Genomic DNA, 20,295 nt, shown 5'->3' with positions numbered 1-20,295 from the left:
GAGGTTGCAGTGTGCCAAGATCTTGCCACTGCACTCCAGCCTGGGCAACAGAGACTCTGTCTCAAAAAATAAAAATAAAAATAAAAAAAATTATAGGAATACTAGTATATTCTTTTTACAAATAAGAAGAGATACATATGTATGTATAAATTTCAGTTTTCTAAAAACAGTCACATGAAACTGTTCACAGTCGTTTCCTTTGGGGAGAAGTACACATTTTCGTGTCGTTTGAACTTTCTAATTGTGTGCATGTCCAGTTTTTAATTGTCAACATAAACCTTTATTTTATGGAAATAAGATCCACTTTTGCTTTCTTTGTTAAAAATAATAATTTGTAAAAAAGTCAAAAACAAATAAAATAAAATAGGACTAATAGCTTGGGCTCTTAATTATTTTATCATAAAAGTAAGTAAGATAAAGTCCTCTGAGTGCCTGAAAAAAGGTACTCTCTCCATTCAACAATTTATAAACAACCGGGGTTGACCAGGTGTGGTGGCTCACGCCTGTAATCCCAGCACTTTGGGAGGCTGAGGCGGGCGGATCACGAGGTCAGGAGATTGAGACCATCCTGGTTAACATGGTGAAACCCTGTCTCTACTAAAAGTACAAAAAAATTAGCCGGGCGTGGTGGCAGGCACCTGTAGTCCCAGCTACTCAGGAGGTTGAAGCAGGAGAATGGCGTGAACCTGGCAGGTGGGGCTTGCAATGAGCTGAGATCTCACCACTGCACTCCAGCCTGGGCAACACAGCAAGACTCCGTCTCAAAAAAAAACCAGGATTACCTACCCAAAAGAAGGTAAATGGCTCTACCATAAAGACACATGCATGCGTGTTGGTTCATCACAGCACTATTCACAATAGCAAAGACATGAGATCAACCTAAATGCTCACCAATGGTGGACTGGATTAAGAAAATGTACATATATACCATGGGATACCATGTACACATAAAATGAAATGAGATCATGTCGTTTGCAGGAACATGGATGGAGCTGGAGGCCATTATCCTTAGAAAACTAACATAGGAACAGAAAAACCAAATACCACATGTTCTCACTTATAAGTGGGAGCTAAACGATTAGAACACATGGACACATGAGGAGAACAACAGACACTGGGGCCTACTTGAGGGTGGAGAGTGGGAGAAGGGAGAGGATCAGGAAAAACAAACAAAAAAAATTGTCAGGTACTACAGTACATACCCAGGTGAGGGAATAAACTGTATACCAAACCCCTGAATCATAGGTTTATATAACAAACCTGCACATGTACCGTTGAAACTAAAATAAAAGTTAAAATATTTTTTAAAAAACTGGAAGAGAAACCCGGCATGGTGGCTCACACCTGTAATCCCAGCACTTTGGGAAGCTGAGGTGAGTGGATCACTTGAGCTCAGGAGTTCTAGGACCAGCCTAGGCAACATGGTGAACCCCCATCTCTACGAAAATTAGCCGGGTGTGGTGGTGCGTGTCTACGGTCCCAGCTACTCAAGAGGCTTAGGTGGAAGGATGGCTTGAGTCCGGAAGGCAGAGGCTGCAGTGAGCCAAGATTGCACCACTGCACTCCAGCCTGTGCGAGACTGCCAGACTGTCTCAAAAAAAAAAAAAAAAAAAAAAAAAAAATTGGGAGAGTGGGGCTTAAATCCACGCGATGTCAGACACCTGGGAGGCAACGAAGCACAGAGGAAAGAGCATGGATTGAGAGTAACTGGCACCAGCCCTCACTCTGCTACCTGCCAACTGTGCACCTTTCATCAATTACTCCACGCTCTGAGCCTCAGTTTCCCCTGCGGTAAGATGCTGAAAGCAACAGTACTAGTGCTTCCCAGAGCTGTGTGATGATTAGGTTAGTATATAACTTAAGTGTATCCCCGGATAAACAGGGAAGTCTTGGAACATCAGTTTTATTCTATTTCATGTCTTAAGCTACTATGACTTAGATTGTGGTAGATCTTTGAAGTCTTCCAAAGCAGATCTGTTGAAACTCAAAATAGCAGTTTAAGATTCCCAGGGTTACCTTCTGCCCTACTCAAAAAATTCACAAAATGCCAACAACGATGTTAAAATCTGGTGGGAGCTGTTGGAGAGCTCAGCCATCAACCCTTTGCCACTTCCTGTTCATCAGCAGTACAGCCCCAGCACATGGATGTCACAGAGAAATCCTGACAGAGACAAGTTTCCAATAAGGGTGATGAGAATTTACAGTAAGATGGCCGGGTGTGGTGGCTCACACCTGTAATCCCAGCACTTTGGGAGGCCGAGGCGGGCGGATCATGAGGTCAGGAGATCGAGACCACGGTGAAACCTCGTCTCTACTAAAAATACAAAAAAATTAGCCAGGCGTGGTGGCGGGCGCCTGTAGTCCCAGCTACTCGGGAGGCTGAGACAGGAGAATGGCGTGAACCCGGGAGGCGGAGCTTGCAGTGAGCTGAGATTGCACCACTGCACTCCAGCCTGGGCGACAGAGCGAGACTCTGTCTCAAAAAAAAAAGAGAATTTACAGTAAGGCTGAGACATCCCGTGAAAAACAGCCCACACGTGTAGCTGACAACAAAAACTCTAGCCTGGGAAGATGGATCACCATTCCAGTGCCTATGTAAATCCTTCTAGATTTAGACCTTCTTTAAGACACCTTCACGCTGCAACGCTCCCACTGCATAAAACCAACTGACATCCACAAGGCATCAGGACCATTTGAAGGGACAGAGTATCTCTTTAACAAATGCTGCTGGGACAACTGAATATTCACCTACAAATCCTTACCTCATACTGTATACAAAAATTAACTCGAATGGATCACAGACCTAAATATGAGAACCAAAAGTATAAAACTTGTAGAAGAAAACATAAGGACAAGTCTTCATGACCTCGAATTTGGTAAGGGATTCTTAGGTCTGACACCAAAACCATCAGCAACAAAAGAAAAAATAAAACTAGGCTGGGCGGCAGCGGCTCACACCTGGAATCCCAGCACTGTGGGAGGCAGAGATGGGAGGATCACTTGAGCCCAGAGTTCAAGATAAGCCTTGGAAACATGGTGAAATCCCATCTCTACACAAAATACAAAAAATCAGCCAAGTGTGGTGGCATGTACCTATGGTCCCAGTCACTGAGGAGGCTGAGGTTGGGAGGATCACTTCAGCTTCTGAGGTTGAGGCTGTAGTGAGCTGTGATTGTGCCACTGCACTCCAGCATGGGTGACAGAGGGAGATAGTGTCTCGAAAAGAAAAAAGAAACGAGACTTCATCAGAATTAAAAACATCTGATCCTGTGCTTCAAAGGACACTATCAAGAAACTAAAAAGAACCTACAAAATGGGAGAAAACATTTGCAAATCATACATCTGCTCAGAGTCCAGTATCCAGAATACACACACCCCCCCAACACACGCACACACTGTATACTGTGCATGTGGACATATAAAGAACAACAAAAACCAAACAACCCAATTTTTAAAAAGCAATGGACGTGAACTGATATTTCTCCAAACATATACAAATGGCCCAACAAGCACATGAACAAATGTTCAACATCACTGGTCATTAAGAAAATGAAAATCAAAGCCACAATGAGATACCATTTCACACTCACTATGATGGGTATTAAAAAATAAAAGAAGTGTTGGCAAGGATGTGAACAAACTGGAAAGCTTGTCCATCACTGGTGAGAATTAAAATGGTGCAGCCACAAAAAAAAGATGGTGTTTCACATAAGTTAAGCAGAGTGACCTGATGACCCTGCCAGCTCACTTCTAGGTATACATCCAAGAGAAATGAAAACATGTCCCCCTAGAATTACACATGATGTCCACAGTGGCACTATTCTTAAGCGCCAAGACGGTGGGAACAACCCAAACGTCCATCAGCAGATGAAAGGATGAAGAATGTTGTCTACATACACAATGGAACATGACTGAGCCATACAAAGGAATGAAATACTAATCCATGATGCAACTCAGATGAATCACAAATGCCTGCTTGCAGAAAGAAGCCAGACACGAAGGGCCACATGTTGTATGATTCCACACATATGAAATATCCAGGAAAGGAGAACCCACAGAGACAGAAAGTAGATTCGAGGCACCAAGGGACAGGAGAGAGAGCAACAGGCAGTCATCAGTTAACAGCGCATTGCTCTGCAGTGCAAAAAAGTTTTGAACTAGAGAGGTGGAGGACACACAACATTGTAAATGTGCTAAATGTCACCAAGTTGTAGACTTCAAAATGGTTAACAGGGCCGGGTGCGGTGGCTCATGCCTGTAATCCCAGCACTGTGGGAGGCCAAGGCAGGAGGATCATGTGAGGTCATGAGTTTTGAGACCAATCTGGCCAACATAGTGAAACCCCATCTCTACTAAAAATACAAAAATTAGCCGGGCGCGGTGGCTCACGCTTGTAATCCCAGCACTTTGGGAGGCCGAGGCGGGCGGATCACGAGGTCAGGAGATCAAGACCACGGTGAAACCCCGTTTCTACTAAAAATACAAAAAAATTAGCCGGGCGTAGTGGCAGGCGCCTGTAGTCCCAGCTACTCGGAGAGGCTGAGGCAGGAGAATGGCGTGAACCCAGGAGGCGGAGCTTGCTGTAAGCCGAGATCGCGCCACTGCACCCCAGCCTGGGTGACAGAGCGAGACTCCGTCTCAAAAAAAAAAAAAAAATACAAAAATTAGCCGGGCGTGGTAGCAGGCACCTGTAATTTGTTACACAGGAGGCTGAGGCAGGAGAATTGCTTGAACCCAGGAGGCAGAGGTTGCAGTGAGCCAAGATCACACCACCACACTCCACCCTGGGTGACAGCGCGAGACTCCATCTCAAAAAAAAGAAAAAGCCAAAAGCAAAACTGAGTTTTATGTAACTTCGAGAATGTAGAATGAGTCTGATTTTGTAAGGCTGTGAAAGGTAAATTAATCTTGAGGCCACACACAGTGCTAAGGGAGCTTTTCAAGAACTGTATGACTGGAAACAATGAAACCCATTGCTGAAGGCCATAAAATCACCTATGCACACCCAACCCCACACCAACCTCAGTGACCTCATATTGCATGGAGCTCTTTCTTTATAGATGTTTGCCTAAGGCGATTCCTAACTATGTGTTTCAAAGGGTCTGATGTTTCATTAGCAGGGACAGTGTAACTTTTCATAGGAAGTCAGCTGGACATAAGACAGCAGGCCATTCACCCAGAACCGTCTGATGCTAAGGCAAACTGAGGGCGCGATTCAGCTGAGCTCGGCTTGTCCCTTTCACTTCCCTTGCCAAGTGTCACCAGTGAGGGGCACACATTACTTGAGACAAACGACAAAGTGGACTTTTGGAAGAGTGGAACTGCAAATCAAAAAATCAAAGAGTAGCAATTTGGGGGCCACAACTATCCCCCCATCCCAGAAGCTCGCCTCACCCAGGTTGTGCCGCTTCGACTTCGCATGCTCGTGAATATGCTTCTTTGTGAAACAGCCGAAGAAGACACAGTAGAGGCAGGAATGCAGCCTGTTGAGGTGGACACCACAGACATGGCAGATACAGGACTTGGCCTGAAATTCAGAGAAGAGGAGGAGTGAGCGCTGTGTGATAGGACAGGGGTGCTCAGAGGAAACAGTCAAGTAAAGCATCCCCCCAAGACAGCTACTGGAGGAAAGGACAGGGAATTCCATCTCCAAGGCTTACCACTCTAGAGAATCAGTTTAATCCTTTCAATTCCCCGAAACAGGACTTCATTCAGTTGAAAACTAGCTCCCCATAGGAAAACTCAGCCCACAACTTCAACTGCCAAAACCCTGTAAGCTACGGGGATGTTCCCCCACCTCCTCCTCCTGATCCTGATGGGCACCCCAAGCCCAGCTCCCATCCCCACTGCAGGCCAGCAACTCATACCTAGTCACCCTGAACCTGGACGTCATTTCAGGTTTGTGAATCCAGGTTCCAGGACCACAGCAAATTTAGAAGCAATAAGAAAAAGGGAGGGAGGCCGGGTGCGGTGGCTCACGCTTGTAATCCCAGCACTTTGGGAGGCCGAGGCGGGTGGATCACGAGGTCAGGAGATCGAGATCACGGTGAAACCCCGTCTCTACTAAAAATACAAAAAAATTAGCCGGGCGTGGTGGCGGGCGCCTGTAGTCCCAGCTACTCAGAGAGGCTGAGGCAGGAGAATGGCGTGAACCCGGGAGGCGGAGCTTGCAGTGAGCCGAGATCACGCCACTGCACTCCAGCCTGTGTGATAGAGCGAGACTCCGTCTCAAAAAAAAAAAAAATTAAGAAAGGAAAAGGGAGGGAGACATGAATCAAAGCAATGTACAGAAGAAAGAAAAAGGAGCAGGGCATTACGAAGAAACAGACCTCACAAACCTGAAATGTTAATCACGGCAATGATGAGCACAGTGCTAAACAACCCTTAAACCCCCAACCACCCAGGAGTGCCATTGACTCACAATACTAATGAGACGTGTGAACAGGGACAGCTGCCACTGGCAATATTTGCACAATTCGAGCACAGAAATGAATAAGAGGAATTATTTATACTGAGTTTTAAAAGAATCCGTAAGTCCAGACTGATAAACATATACACCTACTATGTACCCATCTGATTTTTTAAAAAAGAAATTAGTAGTATACAAACACAAAGTCTTCTTTGCAGGAGAATTCCATCTAATAAATATCATAAAAAGACAAAAATACAAGATCTTTATTTTATGCTTATCATAGTAATAACTGATTCAGGCAAGAATCATCAGTAGATGCTAGAACCACTGGGTAAAAAAATATTGTGTCATTCACAACTGTCAAAATAGTAGAAAATCTCCATATATTCATCAACAGATGAGTGGACGAACAAACTGTAGCATATACACAATGGAATATTAATTACTCCACCACAGAAAGGAGTAAAGTACTGACACATGCTACAATGCAGACTAGCCTTGAAAATATCATGCTAAGTGAAGGAAGCCAGAAACAAAGGATCACGTATCCTATGAGTCTATTTATATGAAATACTCAGGATAGGTACATCCACCAACACAACTCAGATGGGACGTTGCCAGGGGCTGGGGAAAGGGAGAACAAGGAACAGATGAAAACATTTTCAAATTTGATAGAGGTAAGGCAGTGACTGCACAGCAGTGTAAACCACGAAAGGTTGCTGAATGATTCCTCTAAAACGGTTGTTATTATGTGAATTTCACCTGGATTAAAAAAATATATTAAATTACATATACAATTGTCCCTCGGTATCTAGGAATTGATTCCAGGATCCCCTCAGGTACCAAACTCCATGGATACTCAAGTCCCTGATACAAAATGTACTTGCAAATAACCTATGCACATCCTCCCATAAACTTTCAATCATCTCTAGATTACTTACAATACCTAATACAAAGTAGATGCTATGCAAACAGTGGTTATAGTATATCGTTTCAGGAATAATGACATGAGAAAAAGTCTGTACATGTTCAGTACTGATGCACCTATCCCTTTTTCCCCCCAATTATCTTTGATTTGTGGTTGGTTGAACCCACACAGGTGGAACTCAGGTCGCTTGTGTATGTATGTATGTATGTATGCATGCACACATGTGTACTTGTGTATTGAGGCAATAGATATCTACAGTTTCAGAGTATCACTCTAGAGACTACTTCAGTCAATTAAACGGGAAAAGATTACCTCTACAACGAGAACTCCGGCCAACGCCACCCTAACCAAACTTATCCCTACCACGGAGCAGGCAAGTGCAGAGGACAACATGGCAGCGCCTGTGGCATGCGCAGACCAACACGACCCATCTGGAACCTGCTCCTGAGAAGTAGGGAGGTATGTCCAAATTGAAGGACTTCGGCAAAATGACTGACCTGAGCTCTTCAAAAACATTAATGTAATGAAAGAAAAATAGGCTAGGAATTTCTAGATGAACCAAATCTAAAGACACATGAAATAAAATGCAATCCATGATCTTGGATTGAATCCTATATGCCAATTTTTAAAGGCATAAAGGATATTATTGGAACAATTCAGGTATTTAAAGTTGGACAATATATGTTAGATAGTACTATTTGAAAATTTAAACTCTGAGTGTGATAACTGTATTGTGCTTATGTAGGAGACTGTCTCAGTTCTTAGCAGGTAAACTATCATGTCTACAATCAGCCTTCAGATGATTCAGAAAAAGGTACAGACATAAAACCAGTTAGCAAGAAGCTAACAATTGATTAATCCATATAAACGTATACAATATTCATTTTAGCATTCTTGCTATTTGTTGTAGGTTTCTTATTTTCCAAATAAATGGATAGAAGACAACTATTAAATTGAACATATGTACCCTACAGCCTAACCATTCAATTCATAGGTTTATATGCAACCAAAACACGTACAAGGACTTTTGTAGCATTATTACTTGCAACACCCTAGCGCTGAAAATAGAAATGTTCATGACTAGTAAAAAGAATAAATTATACTACAGTTAATTCAGTAAAGTACACAGCAATGAAAAGGAACTTATGATATACTCAGCAGCGTGGATGAATCTCAGAAACATAATACTGAACAAAACAACTAAACACAACAAGCTCCTGCTGTGCTACACACTCCATTATAGTCTCTCTCTACTACACAACCTAGGATGCTCCCCTGCACGGGTTTACCAATCACCAGGGAAGACACATTTTACAGGCCTTATGGAGCCAACACAGCTAAGAGACAGCTTCTCCAACATTATTCAAGCAGCCAACCAACAAGACAACTGGCGCTAAATACAGAAAACAGCTGTCTCTGACATATTGATAAAACCTCAATCTTATGTCTGGTATAGTCACGCACCACACAGCAATGTTTCAGTGAATGACAGGCTGCATGTACAATGGCGGTCCCGGAAGATTATAGTATCGTATTTTTACTGTAACCTTCTCTATGTTTAGCTATAGATACACAAAAGCTTACAATCGTGTTTCAACTGCCTACAGTGTTCAATACAGTACATGCTGTACAGGTTTCCTGCCTAGGAGCAACAGGCTCCATCACACAGCTTGGGTGTGCAGTAGGCTGTACCATCTAGCTTTGTGTTAAGTCACTCTATGATGCTCGCACAAAGACAAAATCGCCTAACAATGCATTTCTCAGAATGCATCCTGTTGTTAAACAATGCCTGGGCCGGGCGCAGTGGCTCACGCTTGTAATCCCAGCACTTTGGGAGGCCGAGGCGGGCGGATCACGAGGTCAGGAGATCAAGACCACGGTGAAATCCCGTCTCTACTAAAAATACAAAAAAATTAGCCGGGCGTAGTGGCGGGCGCCTGTAGTCCCAGCTACTCGGAGAGGCTGAGGCAGGAGAATGGCGTGAACCTGGGAGGCAGAGCTTGCAGTGAGCCGAGATCGCGCCACTGCACTCCAACCTGGGCAACAGAGCAAGACTCCGTCTCAAAAAAAAAAAAAAAAAAAATGCCAACACTGTATTATTATTTTTCCCCAATCTACACTGTGGAACAGCACGTCCACTGATAACACTGTATCAGATTTAAATGTAACAGTGGCAGACACAGGAGTAAGGTAGCACATGTCTTCCAGTGTCTGGAGGAGGCCAGGAATAGCCTCTGGAGTGGCTACCCTGCAAACACTTTATTTTGGACGTCCAGTCTCAGAATTTGAGATGAAATTTCTATTGTTCTAAGTTACCTGGTTTGTGGTGGTTTGTTACAGCAGGCCCAGGTCACTCACATGGGGTTCACATTCATTTTTATTCTATCTCCTTTCACAGCACTGTAAAGTAGAAAACACAGCCAGGCATGTTGGCTCACGCCAGGAATGCAGCACTTTGGGAGGCCGAGGTGGGAGGACAGCTTGAGGCCAGGAGTTCAAGACCAGCCTGGGCCAAATGGTGAAACCTCATCTCTACAAAAAATGCAAAAATTAGCTGGGCATGGTGGCGCACACCTGTAGTCTCAGTTACTCAGGATGGTTTGAGCCCAGGAGGTGAAGGCTGCAGTGAGCCAAGATCACTGCCCTCTAGCCTGAGCAACAGAACCAGACCCTGTCTCAAAAAAAAAAAAAAAAAAACCAAAATGTTGTAAATGCATTCCCCAGGAACCCTTGCAGCTCATGTTCCAAACATATCTTGGGACACATTTGCAGACGATGGGGTTTGAGTAAGCTGAGAGGCCCAGTGGGGGCATCCACAGGCTGACATGGACCCTGGAGGGGTGGCACTGTTTAAGCAGCCCAGAACACCACTTCCTGGTGTGGTGGCTCCTGCAGAGGCAGGATTCCCCAGGCTGGAGGGTTTTCCTAGAAATTCAACCTAGAATCTACTACTCCATAGCCCTTGCAATGATTTCTGAATTAAATCCCTTTCTCCTATAAATTAATTCAAGTAGATTCAGTAGACTGCAAGTAAATCCTGAAACATAACTAGGATTTATATGTGACAGGAATTAGAAGAGGGATCAATTATTTAATCGTTGTTGATCTTATGCAGTGCAGAAACACCCTGCCAAATTCATTAAATTCAGTCCCAATATTAAGAATATTCCTCTAAATATCCTGTTCTCTTATCTCCTTACTCACACTACCTCCCACCCCAAGAAGGATGCGGAGGAGCAAGAGGGGCAGAGCCCTTGCAGTCAACCAGACTTACCCTATGGGATGACTCAACAGTACACTGAATTTTGAGTCCAGCTTTTAAAAGTGTGCAAACATGACACACCACCTTAAGAGCTAGTGCACTTTTCACACATTACCCACGACTTCCTACTGGTCTAAAACCTGAGCATCTTAAGAAGGTAAGTTTAACTCTTGTGCATTCTCTTCGGTGACTTTTTCAAAGACTCAAACACTGACATAAGTGAAGGGACAGGTATAATTTTTTTTTTTTTTTTTTTGAAATGGAGTCTTGCTCTGTCACCAGGCTGGAGTGCAGTGGCGTAATCTCGGCTAACTGCAACCTCTGCCTCCCGGGTTCAAGTGGTTCCCCTGCCTCAGCCTCCCGAGTATCAGGGACTACAGGCACGTGCCACCATGCTTGGCTAATTTTTTCTATTTTAGTAGAGACGAGATTTCACCATGTTGGCCAGGATGGTCTTCAACTACTGACCTCAAGTGATCCGCCCACCTCGGCCTCCCAAAGTGCTGGGATTACAGGCATGAGCCACCGTGCCTGGCCTAAATATTCTATCCTTTATATGAAAAAAAAATATGGCACTAAAAAGCTAAAGGTTTGCCAAAATTAGATAATCTTCTCAAATTAAGTTCTCCGACCTCAAAAACCTCAGCGTCTAGACTCAGGCCCCTCAATCTCGGAGCCAAAATCAATCTAAGGGTACAGCGACTCCGGACCTTTCAATTTACAGAAGGGGTAATTTCATTCAGCAAAGGCAAGACCTCAGACTGACCTCATTTCAAGGCTGGGACCCAGCAGTTGCCGGTGATGTCCTTGGACAGGTCAGGAGACTTACTTGCCAGGCCTTCCTAAAAAGTGTATCCCAAGTACCAAAACCAGGAGGAAATTATGTATGAAATATAAAATATCACAGCAGTCCTCCCTTACCTACAGTTCCGCTTGCTGTGGTTACAGTTACCCACAGTCAACCTTAGTCTGAAAATAGTAACATGGAAATTTTAATCCTTGAAGACTGAGTTTACTTCCTATCTAAGCTTCCAGCCGCTTGATACTGAGGTGATCAAGTCTGTGTGCTAAATACAGGAAAAGCCTTGATAGGAGACCCTGCTACCAATTTGTAAGAAATAGGACCAAAAAAAAAAAAAAAAAAAAAAAAACACTTTGAACTTGCACTGTTGAGTATGCAAACAGCAAAATCCAGGCTATAGGAAGGTCAACAAGTCAAAAGGCCCAAGTTTTTCAACAGATAAAGTAGAAGCAAAAAACTGTAAGAAAGGAATGAAGAGAGAACCTACAGATTAAGAAACTTAAACGACTTACCAGTATAGCCACATGATAAATACCATTAAAAGATAAAAAGGAACGAACTTTCGGCTGGGCGCGGTGGCTCACGCCTGTAATCCCAGCACTTTGGGAGGCTGAGGCAGGCAGATCACAAGGTCAGGAGATTGAGCCCATCCTGGCTAACACAGTGAAACCCACTCTCTACTAAAAATACAAAAAAAATTAGCCAGGCGTGGTGGCGGGCTCCTGTAGTCCCAGCTACTCGGGAGGCTGAGGCAAGAGAATGGCGTGAAACCCGGGAGGCGGAGCTTGCAGTGAGCCGAGATCGCACCACTGCACTCCAGCCTGGGCTACAGAGCAAGACTCCGTCTCAAAAAAAAAAAACAAAACAAGGAATGAACTTTCAATCCACTCAATGGATACAATGGATATTGCTAGACAAAAGCCAGTATGAAAAGGCTACAGGCTGTATGAACCCAATGATATGACATTCTGGAAAGGGAAAAACCTCCGAGATGGAGAAGAGATCAGTGGTTGTGGAGTTAGCAGATGAAGCACAGGGATTTCTTGGGGGCAGTGCAACTGTTCTGTACAGTACTGTAGTTGTGGATGCCTCTGTCAAAATCCACTGAGCTTTAAAAAGCACAAAGAGCAAACCTTAATGTATGCGATTTTAAAAATAATTGATGGGGCCCTATGGAATGCAGGCTGAGGCAGAAGAAACTGATTGTATTACACATATAGGACACAACTCCGCCAAGAGAGGTGGGGAGGGAAGTACCTAAGTAATCTGGAAATGAGGGGAGAGTGTAAGACTAAAAGCAAAAGGAACTGTAACTGAGCACTGTACTCTAAGGGGGTCAAGTCATTTCCCAAGGGAGTACAGGACAACAATTCTGAAACCTCTATTCATGTATACCAAAACAGAACAGGTAAGTAAATAGACTGTCAATAGTGGGAGCCAGCATTTTCTCTGCTGGACAGAGAAGTTACAGATAAACTGGAGAGGAAAGCTAGAATAATCCCTATAGAAATGGATTAGAGTTGGAGATACAAACATGAACTCATGTAGAGCTTAATATGGATGCTGATGGATATATATCAAAATAATTACAGAAGTGTATATGCACACATTTGTATATACACACCTGTTTCCCAGCTCTATCCCTTGAGGGGGCCAAGAAGCCAGGATATCCCAGTAATAATGAGCACACCAGTGCCCAGATCTTGGTTTCTAATTCCATTCTCCCAAAAAAGGAACTAGGGATCCTTGGAAAATGCTGGAGTCTAAGGCTGGGGCAGAAAACACATAAGATGATCCCAGAACATCGTATAGTTCCAGAAAGTAAAGAAGTGCTCAAAAACAACAAACAAAAAATAATGTGGCTATGTGAAAGGGACACCAGAGCCAGCTGAAAGAGCTTCCAGTGGATACAGCCAGATGATGGGGGCAACACAACAAACCACACAGCACTGGATGATAACCCAAAGCATACATTCAATATCCACAAATCCATGTTGATATACACAAGTGAATAAATACACGAGTGAGGATCAGCAAATCTTCCATACATAAACGTTCCAAATAATTTAAGTAGCTACTCCGTCCTCAAGGAGGAGGAACAGAACTCCCCACCCCGGTAGAGTACCTATGCAGAGTGACTCCCTTCCAAAATAAATGGTACATAAAGGAGGGAAAGAGTCACTCAGCAGTGGAGAAACATGGCAAACATGACCTCAGCCATTCAGTCAAGCCCAGAAACCCAAGACATCTTGACAGCATCATCCTTAATATACAGGAATGAGAAGGGCACTTCATCTCCGTGGTCTTCCTTCCCAAAACTCATAACCACAGCTGAATCATGAGAAGAACATCAGAAAACCAAAACTGAGGGACATTCTACAAACCACATGACCGGGACTCCTCAAAACTCTCAAGGTCACCAAACAGGACAGCCTGAGAAACTGTCACTGTCTAGAAGACCCCAAGAGGACGTGAAGACTCAAAGTAATGTGGGATTCTGAGACAGAATAAGGACATTAAATAAAAACCAATGAGTTCTGAATAAAGTATGCAGTGTAGTTCATGAACTAAATACACAAACACAAATGAGTAGAAGTAAAAGCGGGGAAATCTGAATGAGATGGTGGATTATATTAAAGACAGACTGTATCAATGTCAATATCCTGTTGGTAATTGTACTCCATTTCTGCAAGAAGTTACCCTTAGGCGACTGAGGAAAGATACACAGGATTACTCTATTTTCTTACACCAGTATGTCAATCTACAATGATCTCAAAATTAAAACCTTAAACAGAAAAATGTTTACATTTTAGACCTTTTACTTAGACCCCACTTAGTATAAATGGTGTAACGTTTTGTTGTGATGATTTGAAAGATCCAGTTCACTATAAAGTAAAAAGTAAATTAGTCAAAGAAACAAAGTTTTAAAGTATACTTTTAAAATAGCACATTATCATCCCAGCACTGTGGGAGGCCAAGATGAATCTCCTAAGGCCAGGAGTTCAAGACCAGCGTGGGCAACATAGGGAGACCCAGTCTTTTATTTTTTTTTTAATAAATAAATAAATACAATACCACATATCAGGAAAATGAGCTAGACTATTAAAATAAAAACAAGTAATGAGAGCTCTCTACAATGTGCTCACCACCATCCCAGCACCTGGCTGAGCCAGTAAAGACGAACTGAGGCATTGTTGGATGGCTGGGAGAGATGGCTCATGCCTGTAATGCCAGCACTTTGGGAGGCCAAGGAGAGAGGATCACTTAGCTCAGAAGTTCAAGACCAGCCTGGGCAACACGGCAAAACTCATCACTACCAAAAATACAAAAATTAGCCAGGTGTGGTGGTGCATGCCTGTAGTCCCAGCTACTTGGGAGGCTGAGGCAGGAGGATCACTGGAGCCCAGGAACTCGAGGCTGCAGTGAGCCATGATCATACCACTGCACTCCAGCCTGAGTGACAGACCCTGTCTCCAAAAATAAAAAAATAAAAAATAAAAAAATTTTAAAAAGTGTTTTGAGGACACAGTGCCATAAAATTTTAGATTCAAAGAGAGAAATGGTTTTAAAAACATTACCTGTTCTCCTAAGTGTCTATATTCAAAATATAATGTAGAATGTTAAATCATAATCACTTCCTGCCAGTTCCTATCTTTACAGACAAACCCTGAAATGGTAAGAAATTTGTTATATTTAACACACACCAAAAACACAAAGGAGACGCCACTGTGGTCATGCCAGGCCTAAATCATGGAAATGGTTTTTTTCTTTTTTTTGTTTTTTTGAGACAGTCTCGCTCTGTCGCCCAGGCTGGAGTGCAGTGGTGCAATCTTGGCTCACTGCAACCTCCGCCTCCCTGGTTCAAGCGATTCTCCTGCCCCGGCCTCACGAAAGCAGCTTGAATTGCAGTAAAACTGTTTTTTGAGATGGAGTTTTTGCTCTTTTTGCCCAGACTGGAGGGCAATGGTGAGATCTCGGCTCACCGCAGCCTCCCCCTCCAGGGTTTAAGTGATTCTCCCAAGTAGCTGGGATTACAGGTGTGTGCCACCATGCCCAGCTAATTTTGTGTATTTTTAGTAAGGACGGGGTTTCACCGTGTTAGCCAGGATGGTCTCGATCTCCTGACCTTGTGATCCGCCCGCCTCAGCCTCCCAAAGTGCTGGGATTACGGGCTGAGCCACCACGCTCGGCACAAATATTTTTATAGTCAGCAATACAAGAGTTTTACTGCAATTCAGGCCAAGCGTGGTGGCTCATGCCTGTAATCCCAGCACTTTGGGAGGCCAAGGTGGGCGGATCACCTGAGGTCGGGAGTTCGAGACCAATCTGACCAACATAGAGAAACCCCATCTCTACGAAAAATTCAAAATTAGCCAGGCATGGTGGCGCATGCCTGTAATCCCAGCTACTTGGGAGAATCACTTAAACCCTGGAGGGGGAGGCTGCGGTGAGCCGAGATCGCGCCATTGCCCTCCAGCCTGGGCAAAAAGAGTGAAAACTCCATCTCAAAAAAACAGAGTTTTACTGCAATTCAAGCTTCTTTTGGACAGAAATTTATCAAGTCTGGTCATGTTTTTGTCATTTTCTGCCTATTAAAAGAAGAATCAAAGTTTGAGTACAAAATCCATAACCCATCTGTCCTTAGATAACAAAACTTGTAATTCCTATTCATTCAGGGATTCATTTCTGTAGTTAAACTGTACCTGAGATGTCAATCTCAAAAAGTACCTTTGTTTGTTTACAAGGATTATAATTCAGGTTGAAGTTTGTTTTGAGATAGGTTTTGTTGCCCAGGCTGGAGTACAGTGGCACAATCATCAGCTTAGAGCACTTTTACAGTCAAGTTCATACCATTAAAACCAAAAATATGGCTGGGCTCAGTGGCTCTGGCCTGTAATCCCAGCACTCTGGGAGACAGGAGGATGGCTTGAGTCCAGGAGTTCAAGACCAGCCTGTGCAATATAGTGAGACACTGTCTCTACAAATATTAGCCGGTCATGGTGACACAGCCCGTAGTCCCAGCTACTCAGGAGAGGCTGGAGTCCAGGAGTCTGAGGCTGCAGTTATCACTGATCAGACCATTGCACTCCAGCCTGGGTAACAGAGCAAGACTCTGTCTCTACAAAAAATAATTTTTAATAAAATAAAATTTAAAAAACAAAATGTCCTAAGCTTACAGATCTGATGGGAATCCTATGCAGATTGTCCAACTGTTAATCATCAGGTTTGTTAAACTATTTCTCAAACCAACTCTTCCTTAACTGGGCCACTAGAGAGTGCTAGAAATGCAGGACACCGCACATGAAGTGATACAGGTAAATTAAGTCCCCCCAGTCAGAGGAAAAAGCATGGAGGGCTTAAGGGCTCTTTGCTGGCACACTGCCAAATGGCACTGCAGCAGCCCCCACCTGAATTTTGAAAGAAACATTTTTCACCACCCGACTACAGTTCAACTTCTAACTGGTGAATAACACACATGTGGCTCAACAGTTTTGAAACTAAGCAACTGACATCTGAAATTAAAAGATTAATCAGAGCCATAAGAAGCGCAAAAAAAAAAATTAATTCTTTCCTTTAGGAAATTAGGCAAAGTTAGTTAATGATGGTTTAAACTTGACTCCTTCAGCTTGGTTAAAAAATACCAGAGGGGGGAAGAAAGGGAGTGGGAGGGATAGAAGGGAAAAAGAAGAGGGAGACGAAGAGTGGTGCAATCCCCACTTCATCCAAAGTAGAAACGAATCTTGGGCGCGTCACGTCCCAATCTGGACACTACTGACCCAGAGTGTCAACAGCACATTCACCTGTAGAAGACCGGCTTCAACCAGGCCATCTTTTTTTTTTTCCAGACGGGGTCTTGCTCTGTCACCCAGGCTGGAGTACAGTGGCTCGATCACTGCTTATTGCAACCTCCGCCTCCCGGGTTGAAGTGATTCTCCTGCCTCAGCCTCTCGAGTAGCTGGGATTACAGGCGCCCGACATCACACCCGGCTATTTTTCGTCTTTTTAGTAGAGATTAGGTTTCACCGTGTTGGCCAGGCTGGTCTCGAACTCCTGACCTCGTGATCTGCCCGCCTCGGCCTCCCCACGTGCTGGGATTACAGGCATCAGCCACCGCGCCAAGCCAGGCCATCTTTTCTTAAAGACATACAATTCTACTAGCAAGACTCTAACTCCGATCCTGAAACGTTTTATCTCTGATTTTAGTTCATCTAGACATAACGCTGCCCGATACCATTACAGATAAAAAAAATTTTGAGGCCGGGCGCGGTGGCTCATGCCTGTAATCCCAACACTTTGGGAGGCAGAGGCGGGTGGATCACCTGAGATCAGGAGTTCGAGACCATTCTGGCCAACATGGTGAAACCCCGTCCCTACTAAAAATACAAAAATTAGCCGAGCGTGGTAGCAGGAGCCTGTAATCTCAGCTACTCGGGAGGCTGAGGCAGGAGAATCGCCTGAACCCGGGAGGCGGAGGTTGTAGTGAGCCGAAAACGCGCCACTGCACTCCAGCCTGAGGTACAAGAGCGAGACTTCGTCTCGAAAAAAAAAAAATTTTTTTTTTGAGTTGCTGCTTAACATACCCTACAATCTCAGCGGGCCTGTTGGTATTCCCATAAATTAAAAAATGCCACTCAAGGTGGAAACTGCCCTCACAACTCCCAATCTCGGATTGTAATCTACAAAAGCGTGTGAAACTGTAAAAATAAAGTTTATTCACATAGAAGAATCATGTTACGTTTTGATTTCCAAATCCTTAGCAAGCCTAACTGCGGGACGCAAGACTGGGCTACCGGAGGTCCGGGACTCACTCCTGGTTAAGGCCTCCCACAGCCCACAGCGCGATTCCAAGTCTACTCCTCGGCCGCAACGCAAACCCGGGCTGCGGCTCCGCACCCACAAGCTCGCTCTGGCCCCAGCCCCTGCCGCCCTCGACCTCCAGTTCCTCGCGAGCCCCGAGGCAGCCGCGAAGCTCCCAACCCGCCCCCTGCCCCAGCTCCCGTCCAAGGTCGCTCCTGGCGGCGGGTGATCGCTGCAGACCAACGCCCAGAACCCGACAGCCCCCCCATCCTTTACTCATTTTTTTGAAATATTTCTTTCTCTACACCCCCATCCAGCTCCGAACCCTCCAGAACCAGGAGAGTTCAGGGACCTCGCGCAGGAACGCCCGGGACAGCCCACCGAAGTCCCAGGCTCCCCTGGCAGCAGGGCCGGAGAACACCGCCCCGCGCCAGGAAGCACTCGCCCCTCCCGGGCCAAGAAGGATAAGGGAGGGGGAGGGCGGAGAGAGAGGAGGGGGAGGGGAGAGAGAGAAGGGGGAGGGAAGAGGGGGAAGGGAAAGGAAAAATGGGGGAAGCGAGGTGATGGGAAGGATAGGAAGATGAGGATATGGGGGAAGGGAGGGAGTTGAAGGGCGGAAGATGAGGGGGGGAGGAAAGGAAGGGGGAGGGGTAAAGAGAAGAGAGGGCAGAAGGAGAGAGGAAGAGGAAGGACAGGGAAAGGCAAGGGGGGAAGGGAAGGGGGCAGGAAAAGGGCCCCTCCGCCGGCCGGCCTCAGGAGCGGCGGGAGGCCCCGAGCCCGCCCCGGGGTGGGCTGCCGGGCGCACCTTGCGTTTGCGGGCCTCAGCCGTGCCGCTCCACACGAAGCACTGGTAGATGGCCCGCAGGTTCTGCTTCCAGTTGTCCACCTTGAAGCTGCCCAGGTGCGAGCAGCCCGGCGGCGCTACCGCCAGCTCGGCGTCCATGGCCTCGCTCTCGGGCTCTGGCCGGGACACCATGGCGGGCAAGGCCCGGCCGCGCGCGGGGGGCGGAGGCGAGGGAGGCGAGGACGACGCCAGCGCGGCGTGGGGGCTGCTAGGCGGCGGACCTGGCCGGCCAAGACACTGGCGCCGAGAACAAAGCGCGGAGGTCCGACAAAGATGGGGCTGCGCGATCGCCGAGGGGAGGTTGTGGGGCAGGCACCGCCCCCGAGCTGCAGCTGCTGCGGACCGCCTGCGCTGCGATCTCCCGGTTCGTGGAGGGCGTCGCGGGGCGGGGCGCCGCGATCGCGGACGGCGATTACGTCACCCCCGGCCAGCACCGCACTGCGCAGTCTCCAGCCCGCGCCAGGCCCTTCCCCCACTCTCGCGCGCCCGTAGGCTCTGGGTAGACCCGCGCCCGAGGAAGCGTGGTCGGGGGGGAAGCTAACGAGGGCCCGCCCCTTCCCTTCCTTTATTGGTCGCCGGGCACCCCCCAGCACCTCCGGCCATTGTCATAGGCTCTCAGTACAGTCCGTCTGGTACAGAGCCGCCTCCCAGGACCCTGGCGGCTAGACGTTCCCTGTCTCTTCCAGAGGACTGGGGAGGCGGGGGCGTGCTGCGGTTGGGCGGCGTGAGACGTCCGTCCTAGGACTGAACCGGTTTGCGCCGGCCTGAGCTCTGCCGCAAAGAGGCGGGGCGATGAGCTGGAGCGCCGCAGGTCCAGCCTCCATCCAGGGCCTGCGCTTTCCCACCCAACAGCACCCCCAATCGGGAGCTGTCTGCAGGGCCCCCGCTTGCTGTAACCTGGGTCGGGCCCTGCAGTGCCCTGGCCCGGGGCTAGAACTGCCAACTGCCTGCTAGGCGCTGCTCCCGGCCGCAAGCTGGGGCGCCTCCTGTCGGGAGCCCGCGGATAGTGAGGGCCAACCCAGCGCCATCCAGTTGAAAGAGGCATCTGAGGCCGGGCGCGGTGGCTCACGCTTGTAATCCCAGCACTTTGGGAGGCCGAGGCGGGCGGATCACGAGGTCAGGAGATCGAGACCACGGTGAAACCCCGTCTCTACTAAAAATACAAAAAATTAGCCGGGCGTGGTGGCGGGCGCCTGTAGTCCCAGCTACTCGGAGAGGCTGAGGCAGGAGAATGGCGTGAACCTGGGAG

General features: G+C 46.4%; 1 protein-coding gene across 1 annotated transcript in view; it reads right to left on the bottom strand.

Moving 5' to 3' along the window:
- USP22 (ubiquitin specific peptidase 22) overlaps positions 1 to 19,444 on the bottom strand; it is a 42,041-nt gene extending 22,597 nt beyond the window's left edge. Inside the window, exons 1-2 of the mRNA XM_032178987.2 lie at positions 19,008 to 19,444; positions 5,395 to 5,527 (exon numbers count right to left, since the gene is read on the bottom strand). Coding sequence (XP_032034878.1) covers positions 5,395 to 5,527; positions 19,008 to 19,178 — 304 coding nt within the window. The 5' untranslated portion in view covers positions 19,179 to 19,444. The remainder of the gene's footprint in view (positions 1 to 5,394; positions 5,528 to 19,007) is intronic.
- Positions 19,445 to 20,295: the final 851 nt, after the last annotated feature.

Source organism: Hylobates moloch, unplaced genomic scaffold, assembly GCF_009828535.3.
Source record: "Hylobates moloch isolate HMO894 unplaced genomic scaffold, HMol_V3 SCAFFOLD_15, whole genome shotgun sequence".
Taxonomy (NCBI): domain Eukaryota; kingdom Metazoa; phylum Chordata; class Mammalia; order Primates; family Hylobatidae; genus Hylobates; species Hylobates moloch.
Note: the sequence above shows the minus strand (reverse complement) of the source record. Positions and strands in the feature narration are given on the sequence as shown.